At 37.3% G+C, this 26,361-nt stretch overlaps 1 protein-coding gene across 7 annotated transcripts in view; it reads right to left on the minus strand.

Moving 5' to 3' along the window:
- CTNND2 (catenin delta 2) overlaps positions 1-26,361 on the minus strand; it is a 712,671-nt gene that overhangs the window by 121,932 nt on the left and 564,378 nt on the right. For all 7 annotated transcript variants that reach the window (XM_014260357.2, XM_088053661.1, XM_088053643.1 and 4 more), the window contains 2 exons: positions 25,840-26,053; positions 11,467-11,650 (listed from right to left, as the gene is read on the minus strand). In XM_014260357.2, the coding sequence (XP_014115832.2) occupies positions 11,467-11,650; positions 25,840-26,053 (398 nt within the window). The remainder of the gene's footprint in view (positions 1-11,466; positions 11,651-25,839; positions 26,054-26,361) is intronic.

Here is a 26,361-nt window from a genome sequence, read left to right on the forward strand (position 1 = left end):
AAACTCTAATATTTTTAGTTTATAGTATAAAGATAATTTACTATAATGGTCTACCCAAACAGTTGAAGAATGGCTGACTACATAACACATCCACTAGCAATAAAACATAATGATAGGGCTCATGCTAAGAAAAACTAACATTTGTTTACATAAATTAGCCCCATCTAGTAATTACACTGAATGTCTGTCATAAGGTCAGGCAAAATGTAACACCAGCAGAAGCAATACTGCAAGCATTATAATCTAGACAAGAGATATGTTGGAGAATTATGGGGGATAATTAATCAGTTAATGCTTTCCATGTCTTTCATGATATGTGGAGCCATGATACTAGAATAAAATATCTGTGCTAATGCAATCACTTCCCACTGCCTTAAAAGGAATTCTATCAACCTCCTTACTCAGACCAGAGAGTAAAAAAAAAAAAAAGAAAAGAAAAATATATAAATACACAAACAACCCCCCCCCTAGAGATGCATACACATCTTCTGGTTTTATTAGCAAGTAATTATGTGTTTTCATTACAGATAACAATACTGGTGAAGTGCATAAAGTACCTACATATTCAGGGGAAAAATGGTAAAACAAACTGATTATTTACAGATCATCTTTGTATACACAAATGTGACATACATATAGCACTACTATGCCTCTAAACAACCAGTACCTCATTCAGATGTCTAGTTATATGACACCTAAACCAAGACATAAATTACTTTTATAGTCAAAGAAAGACCATATTTTTCCTTCAAGCTGGGAATGCTGCCTATTTCACTTTAGGTACTCCAGTTGTTTTTTTTATTAAAGCCCAAATAAAAATAATAAAAAAAAAGATATTGAAAATTTTTGAGTAATTCAGTGCTGAAGAACTCTTTTAGCTGACTCTTCTGTAACGTGGGTGAAGGCAAAAACGAAACTACCAATTATCTAAAAGGTAAAGGAAACAAAAAAAGCAAACATATTATTCTTGTAAAAACAAACTCCCATGTCATTTCTGTAAATGGTGTAAAATTTTAGTTCACAAAATGGTATAATTCATACGAATTTCCCTCTTCCCTGTTTCAGCGCTGGTGTTTCCAGTGGCAGCCACACTCCTGTTGATTTTGCTGTGATCCTATGCCTTGCGTGCAGACCGGGTGTCCTCAGTAACCTCTGCAACCTAGTGACAGTGAAGGGTGACACAATTCCACCAAAGAGTGGGCTAAGGAGGACTACACTGTTTCCAAAACAGATTGATATCCAGCATAGAAGACACCACCCTAGTTACATCACTCTCCTTGATGTTAAATTAATAAAGCTGAACCCTCCTTCTTGAATGCGTCTCAGTTGATTCTTCTATTTGTACCAGTTGATCCTTCTCTTGTGCACAGAAAATATTCATATGAACACACAAATGTTTGCTCCTGGTAATGCTGTCGGTGGATGCAAACAGAAACACTACTCTCTCCTCTGCTCCCTCTATCACATGGCCTATAAAAAGGATGACCTCCCACTGTGTTAACTAAAAATAAGACTGCTCTTATTTCTGTGGGTTGATGAAACTTAAATACTTCTGATGTCACAAGCTGTGCCCAAGACCAGCCAGGTGTACATCTCTCTCTGCACTGACTGCAAGTGCCCACCTGTACAATCAGACCGTGAGCACAGACAGCTGACTCTAACACCTAAGCAACTACCAAAAGTGCAAACAATATTGTGCATTTTCTCATATTTACATTGATTAGAAGAGACTCCTTAAGATGAAGTCTGGCAACCAAACATAGCAGGTATCAAAATAAATTTGACTAGTTGACTAAAAAACTTCCTCAGTGCAAATCAATTATATAAAGTGAACACAGGGAATTAAATATTTTTTTTGTAAATAAATATTTTTATTATCCATCCTAGTGGGTATTTTTACTTCATTAGGGGATTAAAAAAATCCCTAAACTCACATTTGCATAGACACAATACTTATACTGTGTTTTTTGAAACACTTTCCAAATATTGTTCTTTTGTACATAGTAAATCCAATATAAAGATGGATGAATGACAGCAGGGGGAGAAGAGGAGGCATTTCACAATACTACTGTCCTTCAAGAGAAAATGCTGAAGTTGTAACCAACTAAGTGTAATAAATGGCTACCTGACAAAAAGAAACGAGCTGTGAATGTAAAAAAGCTACACTAGGACAAATACTTCAAAAGTACTTTGTCACAGAAATTGTCTGCATGGAGTGTGCAATCCTAGCTAAAAATACTATTATAGAATCATAAAGTAATCTGGGTTGGAAGGGGCCTTAAAGACCATCTGTCTGCAGCCTCCCTGCCATGGGCAGGGACACTTTCCACTATCCCACATTGCTCAAAGCCCCATCTAGCCTGGCTTTGAACACTTCCAGGGATGGGGCATCCACAACTTCTCTGGACAACCAGTTTCACTGCCCTACCACCCTCAGAGTAAGGAATTTCCTTCTAACATCTAATCTAAATCATCTCTCAGTTTTAAACCATTTTCCTCTGTCACTATATGCTCTTGTAAACGGACATCTATCACACAGATGTTGAATATTTTCAAAGTACACTGCATTTATGCATTTAAAATACTGGACTCTTAACTTTTTTTACTGAATGTATTCTTTCTTTCCCAAGAAAACTTTCCCACCAGTAATAAAGACCTTGAAAATACTGTATACGAAGCTAATTTAGGGAAGACAGTAGAAAATAAACACCTGAAATACAAACCCCCCAGTATCTCTGATTTTTGAAGAGGGTAATCTGACAACCCTGTTTTCCATATTAGGCAGAAACTTAGCACAGATTTTGCTGGCAGAACACACAAAAATCCTCTCGTTTTGTGCTGGTTTTGCCTTTCTGAGGCAGTGTTTGCAAGGCTGTATGTGTATCAGTAAGCTCTATCTGGAAATCAGCACCATCTTGCTCAAGCTTTAAAACACTTCACTTGTGTGTTATGTGTATGATAATAGATGTATCATGACCACAGAATTATTCAAACTGGATAAAATTAGTGAAATTGAATGAATTAGTGAAAAGCATCACTTGCTTTTTACTTCAGTGTTTACAGAAGCTTCAATTTACCCTCAAATTAACTGTCCACTAATCCTCCCAGAAAGGGGGGAATCCATTTTTATTGCAATTGGAAGTCTTTATCTCCATTTCTCAATGTGTTCTTATTAGACTGCCCTCTCTTCATCAAAGGAGACCAATGAAAAATCTTCCAAAGTGCTAAAACTCCTCTATGGAGATCTGCAGTGATAGTAACAAGAATGCAATCTCAACACTCACTAGGCAAAGTTTCACAAAATATATTCGGAAATGATCTGCTTTTCAGTGTTCAGCTCAGATATCTGAGTTGACTGCAAACTACGCAGGCCTGGCAGTCTCCAGCCTGTTTTATCACACCCCCCAGGAGCTGTATTTTTATTAATTTACTTCATCAGAAGAGTTCTTGGAAAAATATTTCCCTAACAGATGAAAGCTGCAAAGTTTGTGAATGTGTTTAGTAGGGACTGCAGCTCTTGGGGCTTCAGTGCTACACTTACTCCCAGAGAGTGTTTCTCACCAGCTCTCAGTAGCTCACCTACTTGCAGGCATGTAGAACATCATCAAAGCCTTCTCACAGGAGAAGATTTGAGCACTGGCTCCACTTGAGTTGCTGGCATTAATTACTCCTGTGCCTGAAGTCCAACAGTTCACATGCCCACAACATTGTGAAAGGAGGTGATAAAACTTTACTCTGTGATGTTGGCTGGCTTATCCAGAAGGCTGAAGCAAGCTCAGCATACTTCAAATACATCTCTCTACTGCAAATCCTCAGACTGAGCAGAGACCAAATGATCCTCCCATTTCTAGGTAAAATTTCTTCAGATTTGAAGCCATTTGTCATGAGACAAAGAGGGAAAGTTGCAGAAGTACACCCTGCCCTTCCTTCACTTTGCAGAACTGTGTGTTTTTACATGCTCTTTTTTCATATTGCCTAGTAATGCAAAAAGTTTTAAGAAGAGAAAACCTAGTCTATACAGCAGTCACATGATAAGCACCAAAGAACCCAAACTTATTGAGTATTATTTTATTTTCTCTGGTAAAATTGAGTGGGCATACAAACTCTGAATGACTGTGTTTCTCATCTTTCTTGGGTAAATAAAACATCACCCTCTACCATCAATCACCATGACCATGAGTGAAGACACAGAATTGTCACAATCAGCTTTTCTCTCATGCTGAGACAAATAATATTTTCTGTGGAGCCACACTACAAGAGTTTTTCAAAGTACCCATTCAAAAAGGACTATTCAGAATTTTTGATAGTCAGCAAAGCCACAACAGAGGTACGCCTTGATTCCCACTGACACTTAGTTATTCTTCTCAATGGGTCCAGATAGCCAAGAAAAAATTGTCTCCACCTCTTTATCTTCCCACACAGTGACTGCATGGATGCACTCTAAAATACATGTGGTACCACACAGGCTTCAGCTCTTCCCAAAAAGAAAACCTCTGTGGCACCGTGATACTCAGCTCTGCAGCTGGCCAGTGAGAAGGAGACCTATTACTGTCAGCTGTGCTTAAGAGTCAGCTAAAATCAAGCCAGCAGGACATTAAGACTCAGATCATACATTATTACACTGTCTGCCAAGCTAACACTTGTTACTGCATAAATAAAAACTGTTCTGAAATGAAGAAAAACAAAACAACAAAGCTGAAGCCATTTCACAAAACAAACTATTTACTTTCTTCAAAGCATTCGCATCCACAAGGCTTAAACCTCTGTCAGAAGGACATGTAAATAAACACTACCTAACTATGCAAATAAGAATGGACATTTAATTTTCATATTAGGCACTAATTAACAGTAGGCATACAACCTGAAAGGAATTAAAATCATCAAAAGCTGGAAAAATAATCAGTCATTCAAAATATACTTGAGATATTCAACATCTCCCACATTCAAGGCTAGGGTGCATCAGAAGCCATTCAGTCTCAGAAGCAACACTTTATTATTTTGTCATTGTTGCTAAGCCTAAGAATATCTTAAGATGCAAAAGGCATATTCATTCTTTTCACGTGTAGGTCTGTAATTTCTAGAAACAGCAAATTAAATACAGGAAGAACACACCCCTGCCATAGCAATAAGTAAATACTTTTAATTGCATGACACCCAGTTAAGTTGTGAAAATTTTTCCTGAAAAGATCCACGTACATTCATGTTAAAGAGAATAAAATATGTCAATTGAAGAATAGGAACTAAATTTCAGCTAGGTCCTCAGTTAGCTGACTCTCAACATATAGGCCCAGTATTTCTATTTGGTATCTAAACATGAAGCCCCACTGACACAAGTGAGTTTCCCTTGCCCAGGAACCACTTACATAGTATTTTGAACATACATGTTGAGACATCACTTTTTGGCTAACTTTGTGCAAAATCAATACACTGGGAATTAGTTCTGCATTTGAAGGCAGAACAACCCAGCATCTCTTTTATTAGATAAAATGATGCAGGAAGGAGGTATGCCACCAATGCTTCTATGGTTTTAAGTACAAGAAAGTAAAAAGTGTCTGGAATTATGCTGTATTCTTTTTCAGACCAAAAAAGAATACAAAGGGTATTCCATAATATCACTTTAAAATGAAAATTTCTGTTTAAGATTTTCATCAGCTTGAGCCCTGAATAAACTTCCAGAGCTATATAGAATTGGGAGCATCAATTTGATATATTGAAATAATGCTTTTACCGGGAATGCTGAAGAAGCATTAAAAGCACTACACTTCAGAGTGCTGTTTGAATGCTACTGCTATAATTAATACAGTATGACCTTGTATAAACCTTATAAATTAATTCATGAATATGCAAATTAGGAATAACTACACTGTCAAGAAAAAGTGGGGTGCTTAAATATCTGACACAACTACACATTTAATTCTGTTGGTACTTTTCCCTTGGGTATCTTCTGAATAAAAATATTACAGCAGTAATCAGAGGACACTGATCTATTCCTACCAAAATCTCTCTCTCCCCTTGTGTCTTAACATTAGACTTTTATTTCAGCTACATTTCTGAACAATTGCAGCATTCAGGAAGGAACAATAATATCTTGCAGAAATTCACCTTCAAAACTTTAGGCTTAACTGGGATGCAATTGTTGTGGCCTCTCAGCTGGTTTGTGACTTTTCTAGACTGAAACCTAGATTCTTGAAAAGGTGAAATACACATTTTCCTGCAGACTGACTCTTATTTATCTTGGCTTGTGGGAACTGCTTGGAGTAACAGTCTCTCCCTTGAATTGGCTGTCTGTGGAAATACACAATTCATTTGAGTTTTGCCCTAACTTTGCATTCTGACTGGTTTCTTTATGACAGAAAACATGGGCTTTCTGATGGACAAAATTGCATGGCTAGAGCCTGAGAAGAGCTCTGGATTCTAGAAAAGCACAGAAAGGACTGAGTTGGGTTGATAAGACAAAAATTTCTATATCCACCACAGCAACTACAGGGATGGACAAAACATGACTGCTCTGTTAACAGGAGGAGAATCACAGCAACAACAGTCCTGGTCCTACTGTAAGAAGCCAGCTCCATTTATACTCAATAGCAGATATTCAAAGCTTGCACCAGTCTGGAAAGACAGAAAGGTATTATGGCTTCCATAATCATCCCTTCTATATCTGAATGTATACAACATAAACATATCTACACATATGCACATATATAAATATATCAGTTTAGTCTCAAACATGTTTCACACACATGTGTCTACATATATGCTTCTCTGTAAATGAAACAGATGATGAATAATATAGTCTGTGTCATTTATTTGATGCTGTTCCCATGTCTTATTTTGTCAGTATACAGTAGAATGTTCTATTGAAAACAGACTACAGAATTTCCTAAGAAAAGGAGTCAATTGACTTTGGATGTATAGACGAGAACTTGAGGAGAAATAAGATAGTGAGACAAAAGCATTAGATGCAAATGTCAATGAAATACATCTCTCACCCGCAAACCAGTTAAAAACATTTGATATTCAGGTTTCACAACTAACACAAATTGTTTTAACAAGGCAACTTCTTCCTTCCAAAAGTTGATCTATCCAAAAAAATACTACTGGGTCAGTTATTCAAGTCATATTTTAAAAACACTTTTCCCCTTTGCTCTTCTACTTTGAGAGTTTGTTACATATTTATTCAGTTGAAAAATAATTAAAGATATTGCATTAAAGGTTTTACAGGTAAGAAAATATCAAGTATGAAAATTGGAAAGATATGGGGCTTTCTAAATAAATAACTACTTGAATGATACTCCCATACAATTCCTAATCAACTAATGAGGTGTGATAAATAATTTAACAGGTCTTTGATTATCACAGTTGCCCCTGTACTTTCATTGTATGATTAAAGATTAAATACAACACAGAAGAAAGAAAAAACATTTTATAATTTTGTGTCTAAAGCCACACTAGAATTTTAAAACACTCTAGTCTTAAAATTATTTCAAGTTCTCAGATGATATTATATTAAATTAATTTTAAAATAACAGAAAAACAAGGTTCCAGATTGTACATGAGGCAAAAATTCTTGAAAATATTTTTGTCTGTGGTTTGTTTCAAATAAATCTGTGGACAGGGATTTATAGTTTTGTAATAAGTAAGCTTGAAGTTTCAGGTAAAGAAAACATTATCAAATTTCTCTCCTGCTGATTTTTAAATTTCAGATTGGGGTTGTAAACCCCCTCCCATCAACAACTGAGATTATAAATTCAGTTTTCACTTGACTATCCCTAGTAAGTTTAAGTGAATCAGAAACTATAAATCAAGGATATAGTATTTCCCAAATGCAAGTAAAAGAGTCACAGCTAAAATACAGAATGAAAAAAAGAAGTCTACCAGAGCTTAATGAGGTAAAGTACTAGTATCTCAGTGGGGAGGCAACTAAATTGGGTGATTAGTCCAAGATGTCACACTGAGGTCTGGCAATTTATGAGAAGATGAATATTTAGATTAAATTAGTAAGTGACAGCCATAATGCCATATTTAGAGCTTTGAAATATCTAAACAATTTCAAAGTGTTCAGTTATGTAAAATTAATTTGTACATTATTGTATTAAAACAACTTTCTTTTTTCAAATCAGAAAAGTATGCAAAGTGCAGTTTGCAAATAGGAATAGTTTTTAAGGAAAAGAGAAAATAAGAGGAGAAGTTTGACATTGCTGCTACTTTTTATGTGATTTCAGCTGCATTACTGGGTGACTGGAGTTACAGACTTAAGAATGCGGTTAAGAAAGATAATGAGAAGCAGACATGAGTATGAAAAATTGCAGGTAATAACCAACTTTGTAATTGAAAAATCATAAGAAATTCCCATCAAGAAACTGAGAAAAGCAAAGATCAGCAGAAAGAATAATTAATGTACTGTTGTGATAAAAACACAAAACAAAGATCTGACTATTCCCGTATAATGGCCATTGCAAACTACTTAATAGCGTTGTATATGGGATGGATATTTTTATATATCCATTTTTATATAATATAATGATATATTACATCAGCTCTCAGATGTAATATCTCAGATATTATTTAAAGTTTTCAGCAGTGAATACACCAGACAACCAAAGACTGAAAAAAATCCCAAACCCAAATCCTCCTGGCATATTTATTAACATTAAACCTATGTAATACAACTTGATGTCTCTAAAATCTGCCAACATTAGATCTCAGAATTTTTCAAGTATCCTGAACACCACTACTCTTCCTTTGATCCTGAGCAGTCACTGATAATACTGATGCAAGTGAATTTTAACTGTGTCCCCTCAAAATGAGCCCTAGCAAAAGCACAAAAAGAAAAGAGCAGAGGACAACCAAACCAGAGTCATAGAAGAAATTCTCCCATGGAAGATGACAATGGACTTTCCATTTAGTAGATAAGCACAGCAGAACCTCAGCCAGCAACCACATTACATCTTCTTAATTTACCTCCCTCGTCCAATGAGATCTTCAAACGGAAATACAGGGCTTGTAGCTAAACCCAAGTGGAAACTGTGAAAGCTGTTCAGTTTATTTAGGGTGGTGGGTATTTCACCTGAAGAGAGCATGCAGGACTCCAATCTCCTTCACAGAATTTTCTCATCATTGTATTACATTAACTCAACAGAAGAAACCAGTTACCATCTCAGGGGTAAGCTTGCACTTTTCTTTCTTGCACAATCTCAAATTTGATATTTTGCATAGAGAGAAATATTTTCAACAGTGACCGGGGAAAAGTAATCAAGAAAAGTTACTGCCGGTGTGAAGTAGAATCAAGTTTCAACCCTCTCCAAATACTCTTGCTCTGCCAAAGAGCATCCAGTGGGATGAAACTATCTAAAAAAGATGGATGGAGGCCAAAAAAATATCTGAAGCCATTAGAGAGGATAAAAAGATGCATTTGAGAAATAGTGAGGGTTTGGTATCAGAAAGATATTAATGAGCTGTATTATGATTGAAGGGCCTGGGTTTAGAAGGGAGACCAACCTGCTCAGGACAGCAGTTTGAGCTGCTGCTACAGCTACCTGGGAGGGATTCAGGACTTCTAATATGCACAGTCTTTTGCAGGCAGATATGAGCTTATTTTGCACGAGCTGACCAGAAGCCATTCTGCTATGACAGCATCCCATTAAGCGCTTGGTAGTAAGCCTTGCTGCAAAGCAGTGTGTATTAGATCAGGCAACGTACCCTTCTCACGTGGCCCCCAGTCCTCAGGCTGACCCAGAATGCAGGCTACAGTAAGCTCACATCAGTTTGCAAATGGGCGTGCACATACACTCACAAGAAAAAAAAAAAGAAACAAGAAAGATTTCAAGACCAGTGTGCAATGAATCCATCAAGTAAGAGTAGGAAAAATTGAAGTTTGCAGGATCAGGGATGAACATCAGTCCCTGAGAAGCAGTTGAGAAAAATTAACAGGAAGATGGAGCTTATGGTGAGGGGGGATCAACACTGGACATGCTCATTCAGAGAGGGGACACTAAGCCCCAAGTTAGCAACAGATGTTTCTTCCAGAGGCAGCTCTTTAACTGACACATTAAATACTGGAAATGTGAGACTTTCAATGTAGCAAAGGTCTTCATGTAAACACCTTCTGTCACCTCCTAGTGATTATGGCAACTTTTTTTTGGTAGTGATTTGAATGCAATGCAACACAATTATACCATAAACTCTTTTAAAAAAAAGTAAAAACAACTCAGGCAGAAATACCTGGCTTCAGTCACATACCCCAAGACAGCTGGTATTCAGATAATCACAAATCAAATACTGCAATACTGCAATATGGAAGTTATTATCTTCTATCTTTCATCCTCTTTTGATTGTATATAAACTGTCAATAATATTTATTGCTTTTTCCCTTAAACTTTTCAAATATAACTTTGGAAAGGAAGACATTTCATTTTATGAAAAAGCACAAAGACAAAAAGGTGCTTGCTACAGATATGTAAAAAATGCTGCTATTTTACTTTGCCTCCTATCAATTTCCTTTTTCATTTAGTTCTTTAATGTATATCTGCTTTAGATGCAGCATACAATATAGATTGCTTTACTGACACATACTATTCACTATGTTACTTTCTGTGTTGTATGTAAAATTATTTACTAATCTACTTTTATGTCTCTGGGATAGATTACAGATTATTTTCTCCAATATACCTGGAGAAAAAAATCTACACTTGAACAAACCTGTCTATTATCTTAAAACATTTCACAAAAATTATATGCACTGGAATTCAGAAATTGCTATGACTCAATCCTTTAGTAAGATTTTATCAGAACTGAAACTCTTCTTCTACTTTCATTCTCACATCTACAGTGACTTTTAGGAATGGACAGATCAAATTGCACATATTTATATAAATGCACTTTTGCATTGCATATACAAATTTGGCATAGAAACACAAACATAAATAGTTATCATATTTGGTAAGCATCTATTTAAGTCTTTTGGTTGAAAAATGTTAAACTGGTTGGTCTCTTATCAAAATTCTCATCTTCCCAGAACATAAAAAAATCTTTATATATTTATCACATTATCTCAACTCCAGTAATGGCATCTGGAACCTTTAAGACATGTTACTTTTTGTGAACATCTTTATTATTTTTTGTACTGATTAAGTTGGATGTAATTGTGAGAACATATTGACTTTATTTAAGCAATTGGGGAAACAGGACAAATCTACAAGGGAGAAAATATATGTAATATATAAGCTTGGATGAAAGCAGCTCAGAAAATAAAACAGGAAAACTCCAACAGCCCTTCTAAAGATTGTTTTTTAATGACCTGAAGCTTGTATTCTAATTAATTTCCAGCTTAAATTTACATCACTGGAAGTCATCATCTTTGCTGACAGACAAACCAATTATTTCATTTATAGATGACTAAGAATGAGAAATACCAATTCAAACAAAAGCAAGATAATTAAGCTAAAGCAAAGGTTTTGAAGCACTCACCTTAGGCACCCAGTGGCATTGCGCAGCACCTGTGATGAATGGAGCTGTATTTTATGATCATCCTGGAGTGGAGAGTTTTCCCACCCAGAGTGAGGAATGATCACTGCATTGGTCAACACTGCAAGGGCATCCTGGATGATTGGCATTTTCAGTGCATCACAGGAGGATAGATTCCAGAGAACTCCTATAAAAAATAAAATGACTAACAATTAACACTTCTCCAGAACAAGTTTGAATGCTTTTTTGTTTAAAGAAACCAAATCCAAACCAATATATTTCACAGCATTGGTGTGTTTAATTTAGCTGTTTCTATCAAAAATAAAACAGACTACATTGTAGATGGGGCTGAATGACACCCGCAAACTTTTGCAGTGGGAATACAGCTTTAAATACAAAACACGTAGTCACAGCAGTGCTGGAAATTTCTCAAGAGATCTGCCTAAAAACTGATTTAGGCCTCCACAGGGTGTGAAGCACATATGGAGTGAAGGAGTATTACAAGGAATTTTTTAGGGCTTGGTCTTCAGATATCTTCCTTTTAAGTAAAACTAATAAAAACTAGTAGCAGCCAACAGGTTCTGATTTACACTAAAACTTTCACTGTTGATAGATACATGTTGAGAGAACAAAACCTCAGCCCTGTGATCTTCACTGTAATGGAAGTAACTATCTAGGCTCGTTGGTAACCACAACCAAAAAGGCTTCCTCCACAACCTGATACAGTAGTACTTTCCCAGACTTCAGCAAATAATACTATATTTTGTAAATATTTAACTATACAAAGTTACAGAATACTGTGATTTTTACATGGAAACAGTAAGCTTAATAGTGCAACTAACAAGGAGATTTACTGGAGTTTAAAAAAACCAAAATCCCTTCTGTTGCAATTCATAACATGCCAAAGAAAAAGACTAGAAATCAAGAGCCAAAGTTCTCAAAGATCTGCAAAGATCAAGGTCACTGCAATTGTGCCACACAGAAAGAAGTCAATAAATTGTTGCCTTGCTAGGAGCAGAAGAAACCCTGCTTTCCATTCCCATATTTATGTGTCTGTGTATTTGCTGGAAAAGCACATGTGACTTGTGCTGTTCCAAGAGCCTGCTGCTGCTGGGCAGCTCTTATTGCTGGGGAAGCTGAAGGACAATCTGCTGTTCTGAAGAACCAGTCTTTATTTTAGCTCAGCACCCTCCTAGGAGTAGCTGGAAGAGGAAGCATGCTTCATCATGACTATCCCCTTGCCAGCATGCATTCTCTTCAATAGAATCCAATCCTACTCCTCCCCACTCTCCTTCCAAAAGGACAGCAGCCTGGACCCACATCTGACTTTGAATGGCAGAATTGAGTTTTGATTTTACATCTATAAAAGTTCTCAACCAAAAGAGAAGAATTATTACCATCATCATCATTATCATCATCATTGTATATAGGTTACAAATACAAACCCTAAAAAAATCCGAGTGTTTAAGGAGGAAAATGCTGAAGGAAGGCCTTAGGAACACAGACTCAGACATTTATAAATATAAGCAGCAAGAACACTACTTGCTCAAGGCTTTCCTTAGCAGTCTATGCTTTGACAGAGCAGTGTAATTAACAGGAATCAACTTACACTTTCGTGTTTACCTGTGAAATTAATTACCTCTATTACTGAATCAGCTGGGATAAATCATACCTTGGATGGGGTTCCTGACAGGGAGGGAATAAACCTGAGACCACATAAGTACCTTACTTAGGTAAGACCAATAAACCTTCAGAGTAAGAGGATGATGGGATCATCAGGCTAAAATGACTATTACACCTTCTCCTAAAATGATTTAAAGTCAAGGCAGAAGCAAGCAAAATTTAAGTCAAGGCAGAAGCACTGCTTAGTAATGGAAGAAACTGATGTTTTCTTCCAAGTTTTTGCTCCTGACAGTTTTAAAGAGTGAGATAATCTTCTTCCACCACAAAACAATGAGTTTTATCTAACTGTGAGACTGAATACTACCAACCACATGAACCAAAAGTTTTTTAGTGACATATTAAAATTTATTCTTACAAGCAGTGCAGTCTGCTACATTCTGATGTTGGCATCTGCATGCCTCCTTGTAAAGAATTTGCAATTATGAAAAGGCACTGGCAATTCACTTCTCACTGTTTTTGCTGAGGATAACCTGGAGCTAGATTTATGTGGGGTCTGAGAAGATGATCCATTGCCTTGACTTTGCAAGGGAGAATGACAATAAAATAAATCCTTTACCTAATACACCTTCCATTACAGAACCACCTTTTCACCACATCATTCTGAACATATTTTCCAAGTGTGCATTCATGACAGGCCCTTTAGGGCTACCGTACGATCTGGTTACTGAGGTCATATGACACCTTACCCTGAAAGCCCAGACTGAACTGGCTTTCTGAGCACAAGAAGCAAGTCTGCAATAGCTTCAGAGGTGCCTTGACTGATCCTTGGAGGATCTGCATTGTCATCAGCTGCCCACAGGAAGGTAAGGGACAGGACTCACCAGTGGCTGATGACAGAAACTGGGACTCATCCAACAACACAACACTCCAACTCCACTGTTTACCATCCATAGACTGACTCTTGTGATGTCACAAGATGTGTTGCAGCTTGCCTGTAGCTGCCAAATAAATTTGGCTATATCGGACCCCTAAACTCAACTAGCTTAGAAGTAAAACAAGTCTTTAGATGGGGTAAAGATGGGTTGGATTTCAACCTAAGCAGGGACTTCAGCTAATTATGTTCACTCTAGAAAGCAGATGTATCACTGGTCAGAGAGCTGGGTGGTGCTAAAACTTTGACTAATCAGTTGTTTAGACCTGGGAGTTTTGAATGCATTGGACAAGAAGGTTCCGGACAATAAAACACACTGTTTGTTGAGGACCCTCAGGAGTTTTCTGTAGTTTCTGTCTCCAACCAGTGACCCCTAATGTAGTACTGTGAGAGGTATGATGTTACTGCTGAAGATGAATAGATCACACGGACACAGGTCGAGGTGTGGTGAAAAGGAGAGTTTATTTTTCCTCCCAGGATTTATAGGCTTGTGACCACGGCCAGGGATTGTATGGTCAGGATAACACTTTCTCACTGCACTGGCCATGAGAGATGCCCATCACAAGACGTGTAACAGAAAGAATGTACACATATCTATGTTTACAGTTACTGTCCTGGGAAAGTCCTTAGAAAACTATGTTAGCAAGCTCAGAAGCTGAGTTTTCAGGGCGACAGTATGAAATAAAGAACTGATCAGTGTTGAACACATCTTAATCACTTTCATTCATATCTTATCTCCTTCTTGCTTTTAAAGCTGTAGGGCATTCAGATTAAGCATTTTGTGTCCCCATTTTCAGATCACTTTTGGTTGTATTGCAAAACTTGTAGAAAGATAAAACAGACTACACCAGACTGAAGAAGTCTTTTTGCAGGTTGAGGTTTTTCACCCTTACATATAATCAATGGAAATACAATGAAAAAGTATCTTGCAATCACATTTTAAGTTTAAAACTGAGCAGAAACTGGTATTGAAAGTATTCAGTTAATTCCAGTTAGAAGATTAATTTTGAGTCTGAGTAGTAGTTTAACAGAGATCACATGAAGGATTCAGAGAGACTACAGGAATGGTCATTCTGGAGATCTTATTGCATCAAGTTGCATCTTCTGGAGCAATTTATCAGAGGACATACAACTACTGTGGTCAACGGGTTGCTCAATTTAATGGAGCAGTCAGAGTGAAAACCCCATAATCTCTGAATCCGACTGGAAATCAAACTTGTGCTGATAAAAAATTTCAATGCATTTTTGTGCTGGTGTTTTAGTTAGAACTGGTATATGGATATCTATAGTCAGATGTAACTAAAGACCTGATAAGCCTCATGCTATCCTTATCCCATTCAAAGTTAAGAAAATAGACATCTATGCAAAAAATACCATCACAGCAAGAGAACATGGGCAAAATTCTAACCAACCATTTAGTTAACGATTTAATGCAACCTCTAATTATGACAAATATATGTATATACATATATATATATAAATATATTGCATATACATAAAATATATATTTTATATATATACATAAACAAACCTCTTAGAACAACTTATACTACAAATATAAATGGAAATGAAGAAACTGAAAAAATCATCTTTTCGAAAAAGTATTGCCCCTGCCACACTGCCACTATGGTTTTTGGTTTTTCTGTGGTACAAAAGATGTACTTTCCCAAATAAATTATATGGTAAAAAGATTGTAAGTAAACAAATATGATTTGGAGAAACAAGACTTTGATTTCTCTCATTATGAGATGTTTAAGTCAAATTTCAATTATATTAAGATTTTTCTTATTTCATATTCTCTGTAAAAATAAAAATCCAAATGTATTCCAATGCATCTAGGTTTTCTTTTTCCATCATAATTTAATAGTTTGGTCATGGAGTGATGCAGAAAACCATTTGATAGTGCTGAGAGACTGCATTCCACAGAGAAAGATTAAAGCATTGGCAGGCATTTTTATTTATATGCTGAAGGCACAGAAATACTAGCGGGAGTTTTCCTCGTGAACATGACAATTAAGACTGAAACCTGAGTGTTAAATACCCTGCACAGAAGCCAAGCACAAGGGATCTTTTGCTGGAGTTGTTAGGAAAGGCATCTTCTACCCCAAGCTCTCAAGAGCTAGGAAAGTCATTTGCTGGCTGCAGCTTGGAGCTCCCACTGTAATTGCAAGGCTGCTCTGCAGAGCTGGATCTGCTCCCTGGCCACGGATGTGAGCTCCCAATAGATCACAGTAGTTCTGCTGCAGAGATGCTGAATATCAACCACAACATTTCTTGATACAAAGTGCAACAAGACTTCACAACCAGCTCGACCGTCAAGGTGAGGAACTGGCTTGGTAACAGACTTTCTGTAGGAAAGTGGCAGATTTGAAAAGTTCTGGCACCAGAACAACACACAGATCAGAAGGAATCTCCTTAAAAGCACACTGTGAAAGGAAGTTTAAAATTGGCGTAACAGACAAGAAACTTTCACCAATTTTCTTGAAATATTTATCGGGTTCTTGAATGATTACCTATGTATACTTTGCTGTAATTCACTAATTGATATGCATACAGGTGGTTTGCTACCACATTGAGAAATACTGAGTTTCAATAAAAGCCATAAGCAGCAGACATGAGCTTATGGAATGCTAAGCAAAGCTGGAGTAGTAATTTTTTTCCCTTTGCATCCACACATAGCCTTACAAGGGAAAAGCTTCCACAGAGTAAAAGGATTATTACAGTGTGCTTTTTCTGTTTTATTACAAAAAAGACAGCAGATCTTGACTATATAAAAGTACAAGACTTTATAGTATAAGAAACATAAACATTTCCTCTGAAAAACTAGACCTTTCTTTCTCAGTTGCTGCTCTTTTCATTCCAAAATTACATCTTGGATTTTATTGAAGTAAGGAAAAAAAAAAGGAGGGGCCAATTTTAGTATTGATTAAGACCAAGTTCCACCCAAATGCTATTGCATTAACAAAAGAGTCTGTATTTAGCTCATGGGACTGAATTTTGACCTAAGGTTGCTCCTCCTTTTCTGCTGTACACTGCAAATTTACACATAACTGTGGACGGGAAGAAGTGTCAGCCAAGAATGTTAGGGAGTTATTAGCCTTCATGTGAAACAGTAGAGAAAATACTTGAAGAGTTGACCAAGATTACTGTGGAAAGATCAGTGGCTCCTGCTTAACTTGCTTCCCTAGCTGATGAAATTAAATGAGTCCTGTAAAACACTGAAGTCAAACCAAAACAAATTCATTCTAAGTGACACAAACACAGAAAAAAATAAATCAACTGCTTTTAAAAAAAGTTTCATCCTAACACATGACTAACAGCAATGCCATTCCAAATTAATATCTTAATAGAACACATGGGAATCTAACAAGGATGGATATATATGAATGGCAAGATTTTTTTCAGTGCTTTACACCTGTATTATACTAAATAATTTTTTATAGCAGCCAAAATCAGAACATGTGTTGGATAACAGGCCCTAATACAGAGAATAAAAATGTTATAATTAAAGCTGAACATTAAGTTACAGCTCTATATACAAAACTCCTTTCTAAAAAGAACCAGTTAGAAAGTTGGTTCTATCTATAAAAAAAAAACAGAGCTGCCATGCAGCCCACTAATGCTGCCGCAAGGTTTGTACTACCTCGGTGGACTTGTTTAAAGTTGCATTGGACCTTCAGTGAGATTAACTCAAGCAGCTGCTTCTGCAGACCAGATACCTTCATTTATTTTGCTTTTACTTAGCTTCGATAATGGTCTGGATTAAGCCAAATTTTATCAAGGCAGCAGTGACAAGTCGTTTTTTCTGAGTTAAACAAACCCTTGGTTTCCTTTTTCCCCTCCCCAAGATTTTAGATGTAACAGTATAAAACGATAAACTAGCCTATGCAAAGTTTTGGCTGTGAGAAGAAACACATTGTTTTAAAAGCAATCTGAGACTTGCCAGAGATTTGACGGAGTTTGACATTTATTCTGAAATTCTCAATGGTTCACAGAACTCAGGGTTGGAGTAAGGAGGTCTGCTTAAAAGTATCTCTGTCGCCCTGAAAACTCAGCTTCTGAGCTTGCTAACATAGTTTTCTAAGGACTTTCCCAGGACAGTAACTGTAAACATAGATATGTGTACATTCTTTCTGTTACACGTCTTGTGATGGGCATCTCTCATGGCCAGTGCAGTGAGAAAGTGTTATCCTGACCATCCAATCCCTGGCCGTGGTCAGGAGACTATAAATCCTGGGAGGAAAAATAAACTTTCTCTTCTTTTCACCACACCTCAACCTGTGTCTGTGTGATCTATTCATCTTCAGCAGCAACATATCTCTAACAAAAGGAAGGAATCAAATTACTGTGTAACCTCTGGGAATTGAAAAACTCTAGTACTTGAAAAAAGAAATACTGAAGAAACTACAATATGCAATTCCTTATTCAGCCATTAGCTTTGATCCAGAGTAAACAGATAGGAATTTTCGTCACACAAATAATCTTGTTAATGTTGAAAACTGCTTTTATTTAAAACACCTAATTAGAAGTAAATTACACCATAGCTTTAATCAACTTTTAAAATTGATTGCAGTAGGATACTTGCAATTACATCCACTTAATGAAAGAGTAGGAAAGGTTTATTAGAGCTAATACCCTTTAAATCTCCATTTTGCATAGAAAGCATTTAAAACATACAAGCAAACTTTAGTGCCCAGGCAAGTAGATTTGAAATCTGTTAATCTTATCCTAAATCTGTTGGTGGAAAAATAATTCAAGTCTGTAAGTCACCTGCCTCTGTGCTTGGTAGAATTCTTCAAAACACTTGTTTGAAGTTATTAAAGATAATTCGCTTATGTGCAGAGCAGACACTGAGCAAGAAATGAATGAACATATTTTCCTCAAATCATTTTTATCAAATCAGTCATCACTTCTGAAAGCAGTGTTCTGTGCTAACAGTTCTGTGCTAACAGTATCTAACTCCATGGATAACCTTTCTAAGTTCCTTGACAGGACAGAGTGATCAGATACGGGAGGTGGAGGAGCTGCATTTTAAGAGGCACTTGTGTACTTTCTGCATTTATCCTACATGTCCATTTTGTTTTACTACATAGAATTATGGGCCCCAAAGGATATTTGGCAGTCTTATTCTCTTAGCTAAGCATATATTGAACCAGAGCTGTGTCAACCTTGTAACAGCAGTCTTAGCATGGTTATGCCATCATCATAATTTAAACAGGCTGTTGGGGGTTAGGTGTCTTCCCTTTTGTTCTGTCTCACCTATGGAATTTTTATCCATTAGTGGTAAGGAAATCTGACTGCTGGTACTTGTTGGGTGCTTGAGAAACACAAAGAGGTCGGCCGGGCCCAGGGGGGAAGAGGGGCAGGTAAAAGGGAGGTCGAGGGCAGCTGGGGACTGGCTGGCTTCTTCAGCTTCAGAGCAGGACACTCACTGGGAGCTGTTGCGGCTGAGAGAAGGGAATTTCGCCATCACCCACACGGAGCTGCTGCTTCTTCTTCTTTCTTCATCAGTGGGCCTCGCACCCCTGTCCTGCTGGGACATGCGGCAGTGCCAGCCACTGCCACAGAGCTGCTGATACATCTCTCTCTTTAGTCCACCCACCCAGGATTCCTACTCATTCCTGCCATTCCAGCTGGCTCTTCCATTGAATCCTGCAGGAGCACCGGGACTGCCCGCCCGAGGGGGTTTGTGAAACAAAGCCTCTCCATCCCTTCCTGTCTCGGCTGAGAAGGCTGTCACGGGGTCCCTCGTTCTGTTTTGTTGTTAACACTGTAGCTATTGTTGTTTGTTTGCCTTGTTATAAATACTAGTAAAGAACTGTTATTCTTATCCCCAGATCTCTGTCTGAGAGCCCCTTCGTTTCAAGATTATAATAATTCAGAGAGAGGAAGCCTACATTTTTGTTCTGAGGAGGGCTCCTGCCCTCCCTAGCAGACACCTGCCTTCTAAACCGAGCCACACACATATAAGGCTTTTTATGTCGTCTATTTGAAAAGCTTGTGATAGGCAGGATATGTATTTGAACCTAAAACATGTATCTTTATGATCAGATTTTCAGTTTGTGTAATGCTGAAATAGTCTCTTTGGTTCCAAGAGCAAGCCACTTTGTACATTTATCTTCCTGCCTACCTTTTACATTACGTATCAAAAGCTGCTAATAAATTAGGCCTTTCACTGGTCAGGCCTCCTTATACTTGCATTGCTCCATTTCAAAACTTGATTACAGTTAAGAAATGGGATACTTAATATGAGCAATACTGAAGCAACACCTAATATAAGCCTGCAAAGTAAAAGGGATACAATAGAGATTTTTAGGAATCACATCAAGGTGAAATGCTTTAAGAATACAGAATTCATAGAAGAGTCTTCTTTACTTAAGAGTGTGGGAAAGTCACCTCGGAATGGGAATAAAGTCACCTTTATTCATTTTCAAATCTAATTTCCAGAGAGCAATAAGGTTACAAATAGGTACCACCTCAAATTGAATGTTTATATCACAATAACACATCTGTGTTTACACACTCCAGTAACTAAGGTAATGTCAAGGGCGCTTTTGCAGACAACTATTAAATTATTAAACTTCTTCAATATCCTAAGTACTAAACAGTCAACCCTATGCTATAATATTGTTAGATAAGATTTACTATACAAAAAAATCACAACTGTAATACCTTACAAAGTCCAATTAGAAAATAACATTACAAATAGGAAACAATTGCAGGCATGTGATTTTGACTTTGGGAACCCCCAAGAGAAAAACTGCCACTGTACTAGGCAGTTAAAAATTCTAAATAATTGGCTGAAATTACTTTAAAAAAATAAAATCAAATTAAATCTTCCACTGAAGTGAGCTAAAAAGTCCATTTAAATAGAATATTCCCTCAAACATGCTTTACCTATCACTGCAGGCTCACTATGCTGAAACTGCATGGATTATCAAAGGCAGATACAGGGCCCAGAGGGGCCTTTTGGAGTGACTTGACCAATCTGCCAATAATTTATGTGTATGCTAAGAAGCAGCATGGAATCAAAAGGAGGATTCACCTGCAGTGCTTAACTCAGCCCAAATAAATCGAAGGTGGACAACATGTAATTGTGTTCAGTGACACTGAGAGATCATCCATAAGGTAACAAACACCTCCTTATAAACATATGGCAGCTACTAAAACTGAAACAGGACTATGTACTGCATAACATGGGCTGACAACAGAGGAGTAAGCAAGCCAAAATACAACTGGCCACAGCTGAAACTAAAGACTAAACACTAATCAATACTGGAATCCAAAGTCTGGGAGGTAAATGAGATTCTTCCCTGTCCAACTTGACTGTGGGCTAAAGACACTTGGAGTACGAGTACTTATTTGAAAGAAACATTTCGTGCACAGCATCTTGTAATATTTTGCAGGAATGGAATATATGCCTTTTGATTCAGTGAATAAAAATGAGAATGAAATACACAGAGTCAGTATCTACCTGATATATATGTATATATGTATACCGTCAGATAGTTTCTGCTTTTAATTTTTTTAATGTGCTAATTTTTATAATTTATATATTTTAAGTAGACAAAAGTTAAATCTCTGACACTTTATTGTCAACCAAAATAAGAAGGAGACTGGTTGCTAGCACAGGAAAAAACAGTTTCTCCTGACATTATTTATAGCTGCAGCTCTATCCTCATGTACTTTCTAAAAGTGGATTATCCACTTTTACCTTTCAATGTGAAATGGAATTTATGGATTTTAAACAGGTGATGCAGTCATTAAAGGGGCCTCTTTAAAAGGAGTTTTTTCTAGTCCAGAACCTCATATTCATAGGCAGAAACTGTTTCTAGCTGTGGTGGATCTTGTTTGTCAAACAAGAGAAGAAACAGCAGTTTAAACCATTTTAACTGAGACAGAGACAGTTAACCAATCAAGCTGATGGAAAAAGGAGTAAGCATAGGTTGAGTCACAGCATCATAGAATGGCCTGAGTTGGAAAGGATCTAGCAACAGCTGCTTGACCCCACCTTCTGCAGAAGGCATCCATGGGATTCCTCTGTTAGCCCTGCTAAAATGTCAGATTTTTCCATGTACTTTTTTCCCTGACAGTAAAACAAATAGAAAAAATTATAAAAGAGGATTTTGTGAAGAGTTCATAATTAACTTGGTAAAAGCGAGAGAATTAGAAATCAGTTACTCATTGTCATTATTACCAAGTGAAAACATTTTTTTCTACCATCTGCAGGATCTGTGCTAATTTTGTACTGTCTTCCTCTCTGTTTATATTTATTAGAAAAGTGTTAACATTTAATTATTTTAAAATAGAAGGCTTTAATTTTTTCGTATTAACAGGTGCTACTATGGAAACTGGTTGCACAGTGCTGGGGTAAAAAGATGGCTAGATTAAGTGTGGTGCATTCAGGTTACACCTATTTCTTTTCATTTACAGACCTACATAAACAGACTTACAGACTTAGATTGTGATTTAGATTCTTCTTGAGTCTCTGAAAATTACCAGAGGCTGTAGGCCATGCCAACATCTTTATTTCTATCAGAGTATTTCACTCTTGCAGAAATGTATATATTCATGGGTATACCTAATTTTATTCATGTTTTTCTAGTAAAAATCTGTAACTGTGGAAGTGTTTCTGTAAAAATAATCTTTCCATATCTTAGGAAATATTTCCTGGGCATTAACACCATCTCATTTCATAACAGCCAGGCAAGTACACTTCCCCCAGAGCTTCTTCATGGGAGCCTACATTAAAACCATTTCCTGGACATGAAAGAGCCTTGAAGTTCTAACAGTTTGCTACAAGGTTAAGTCTGTGCAATCCAAAAATTTGAGCATGGTAAGGTTTTCCAGTATTAGACCAAGACCTCTGCTGTGGAGGAGGAGAAAGACAAGATAAAAGAAAAAAAAATTTAAAACTCTGTTTTGGAGAGATTATTGCAGAAAGAAATCTCTGGAGAAGAGGACAAGCCACAAATGGTGCTGAAGGCAATCCTGACATCAAGGAGCTACTGAGCTAGAAAGCTGATCTGGAGGTTTCAAAACCCTTCCAAAACCAGTCTTGAGATTGCCAGAAATTGAAGTTATAATCTACTTCGAGAAGAGCAACAAGGAAGGAAGAGAATGGGCATGTTTGAGGAAGAAACTAATATAACTTTTGCTCTGCTGTGCCAGTGCTTCACAGTACTTGGGGCAGGCAATGAATGCTTCACTACTGCCAGACAAATTGAGCTTCTAAATAACTTCTCCAGGCCATATTTCTTCTCTTGCAGCTGAGTGCCTACTCAGAGTGATTCACACCTTCATCTTGCCAGATTTCTGGACAGGTCATTTACACTTGATAGGCTCAGTTCCCCATCTGTATGACAGAGATAATGATACTCCCCCACCTAAGAGAAGTGCTCTGAGGACAAATGTGGATGACTATTTAGAGGCAGCCATGTCAGAGCCTGTATGAATTCCTAAGGCATGAACTTTGTGTCCTCTCTAAAAGTAACAAACAAGAGCAGCTTTTATATAGACAGGATGCACAATGAACATGAGATGGAAAGGCTCAAAGTATTATGTTTACTCCCAAAACACACATTTGTTATTATTTTCTCTGCATCTCCTCCAGGCTGTGGAGCCCCTACTGAAATAATTACCTTCCTGTCACCTCAGCTCATGAAGGCTGATGGAAAGCATGACGAACTTTTTATTTTGCCTTGTGCCTGCCACTAAGTCAAGTCTTTTCATTACCAAGGGAGATGCTGCAGGAGCTACCTTTCATTCCCCAGAATGGACAGAAAGAAGAAATTCAGCTGGGATAGCTGTCATACTACAAGACTTTACAAAAAAAAAAGCAAAGGAGAACTGAATCAGACGCATGATGTAGCCTGTTTCCTAAGAGATGCAAGATGAGAGCTGCAGTTATGAGCCTTGCTTTGGAAGGAAGCTTTGTAGAACACTACCACAAACATGTTCAGATTTTGGAAGCAAGGGCCAGTGATCTGCATTCTGAAAGGCACAAAACATGACAAGGGCAAGCAGTGGCCTTCTGGAATGTACTGGCTATTAAAAACAAACAAAAAACTCTGATGCAAATCCAGGCTCAGTATAAATAAAATAATACATCTTGAATAAATAAAAATAAAATCTTGAAATACCACTGACTTTGATTCCATTCTTCAGGGTCACCATCTTGGTCTTCTCCCTTTTCATACACATCCAGAACTCCTGATGCTCACCATCCCTGTGTGCTACATCTACCTGTGCAAAGCTGGGTTACTGCCTACCACTGATGGTCAGTACCTACTCCTCTTGGTAGTAACACTTTAAGGGCATACTAGAAAACAAACATCCTTTCTTTCTGTGGGAATGTGGGAAAATTTAACAGCATACTGTGCAATGGAACCAACGTAAACTGTAGCCCAAGCTTAGTATATTTTCTTTAAATGACCTAATGACATTACACGTTCCATCTACAGATGGCATGGGAAATGCCACAGTCACTGCTGAGGTTTAGTAGCAGTTTACCACTACTCAGAATAAATAGGCAAAATGTTCCCTGGAGCCAGGATACTGAGACAAGTATGTTGAATCTGAAGCAGTGGTTACACTTTATTAGATCTGTCAGTAATTCTATCACTCTCTAGGAGGCATGATCCAAGCTCATGTAACCTGTATCTCTGCCCCATTAATGCTGACTAATAAGTAGGAGGTGGTAACTGTTGTAACTAAGAAACAAAATTAAATATAAAAAAATCTACATTTAATAAACACCATGCAATTTATTCAAACACCCTCAAGGAAGAAACCCGGACCCAACCAAAGGATGCTAATCTTATCAATTGTATCCTAAATGAGACCTGATATACAAGGGTAAGTAATTTCTGCAGAAATATAGATGATAATGTGTATTCTCATAATTCTGTGACAGAAATGAGACATTTTCTTACATATTTTAGTAGTAAAATTGTAATGAAAATATCAGCATTGAAAACAGGATAATGAAAATATTTTTGATTTATAATGTTAAATAATCACCAAATAGAATGAAATCACAAAGTGAAAAATAATTAAAAAAACCTTTGCCTCACTTTTGTTTTACATATTAAATATGCTACCTTAAGGGCAAAGTGAGAAAAAACTCCAGTCCTGTTTGACAGCATTCCTGTACTCCTGAATAACATCACCCCTCCCCTCTCTCTTGAATTTCAGAAAGGAAAAAAATCCACACAATCTTAAAAAGACCAGATCCTACTATATCAAGAAAAGAAATAAACTACCACTACCAGCATGCTCTGTGTATACATCACATGGCATGCTATCAAATTTCAGACACAAAGCTACAGAGGATGACGTTCACCTCTCCAGAAGTCTTCCATGTTCCTATCAGAACCCTGAGAAAGGCAGAAAACCCCTGAACAAATCCTCCCTCTCACAACATTACTACATAGGATATAAAAAGCAATGAGTAAAAGTTTTTAAGTAAATCCAATAAAATATGGCTCCTGCCTGGCCAGCCCTACACCAGACAAGAAAGCAGAGGATTCTCACCACAACATATCCATGTGTGGAGCACACCTCCTGCCAAGAGCACTCATGGCTAACCGAGAACAAAGTGAACCAGCAACAACAGGCATAAACCATACTTACATCTGTAAACGGCCTGATACTGAAAGCCATTCGTACAGTACATAAATCCAAAGGGCTTGAAAGCTTTTTGTTATGGCAAATAAGATGGTAATGAAATAGTTACATGATGGAACAAGCGGCATGCAGCATAGAACTGTGCTTGCAAGTCTGACAGAGAGTTTGAACAAAAAACACTGAAAAATTCAAACCTGTGACCAGTTCTCTGATTTCCAAATCTGTAGTCTTGCGGAGTAACCGTACTAATGCTGGGATACCACCACAGTTTTTCAGAGCTATTTTGTTGTCATCATTTGCCTTCCCATATACCAAGTTTCTCAAGGCTCCACAGGCACTACGGTGGACTTCCGTCATTCGATGGTCCAACAGATCCACCAGTAATTGTATTCCGCCTTGTCTTCTTATCTGAAACAGGCCAAAGTGATAATCATACAGTAAGAAAATGAACACCAATATTAATAAATGCTGTCCAATGTAATTAAGCTGTGTTTTATGTGGACTGAAGTCCAGCAAAGGTGCACTGGTAACACCACGGAGCTGATACATTTCACTGCTTTGATTACTAGTATCATTCTTTCCGTGGCAATGTAAGTGTACAGTGACAAACCAGAACCTCTGTAAAAGCAGCCAAACTTAGTTGAGTGCTGTCTCATCAACCTTTCCCATGGTTCATCAAGGTTTGCCTTAGCAAGGGTTTGTCCTGCACTGGAGAA

The sequence above is a fragment of the Pseudopodoces humilis genome, chromosome 1 (assembly GCF_049639895.1).
Source record: "Pseudopodoces humilis isolate 2021_Gansu_Grassland_sample_001 chromosome 1, ASM4963989v1, whole genome shotgun sequence".
Taxonomy (NCBI): domain Eukaryota; kingdom Metazoa; phylum Chordata; class Aves; order Passeriformes; family Paridae; genus Pseudopodoces; species Pseudopodoces humilis.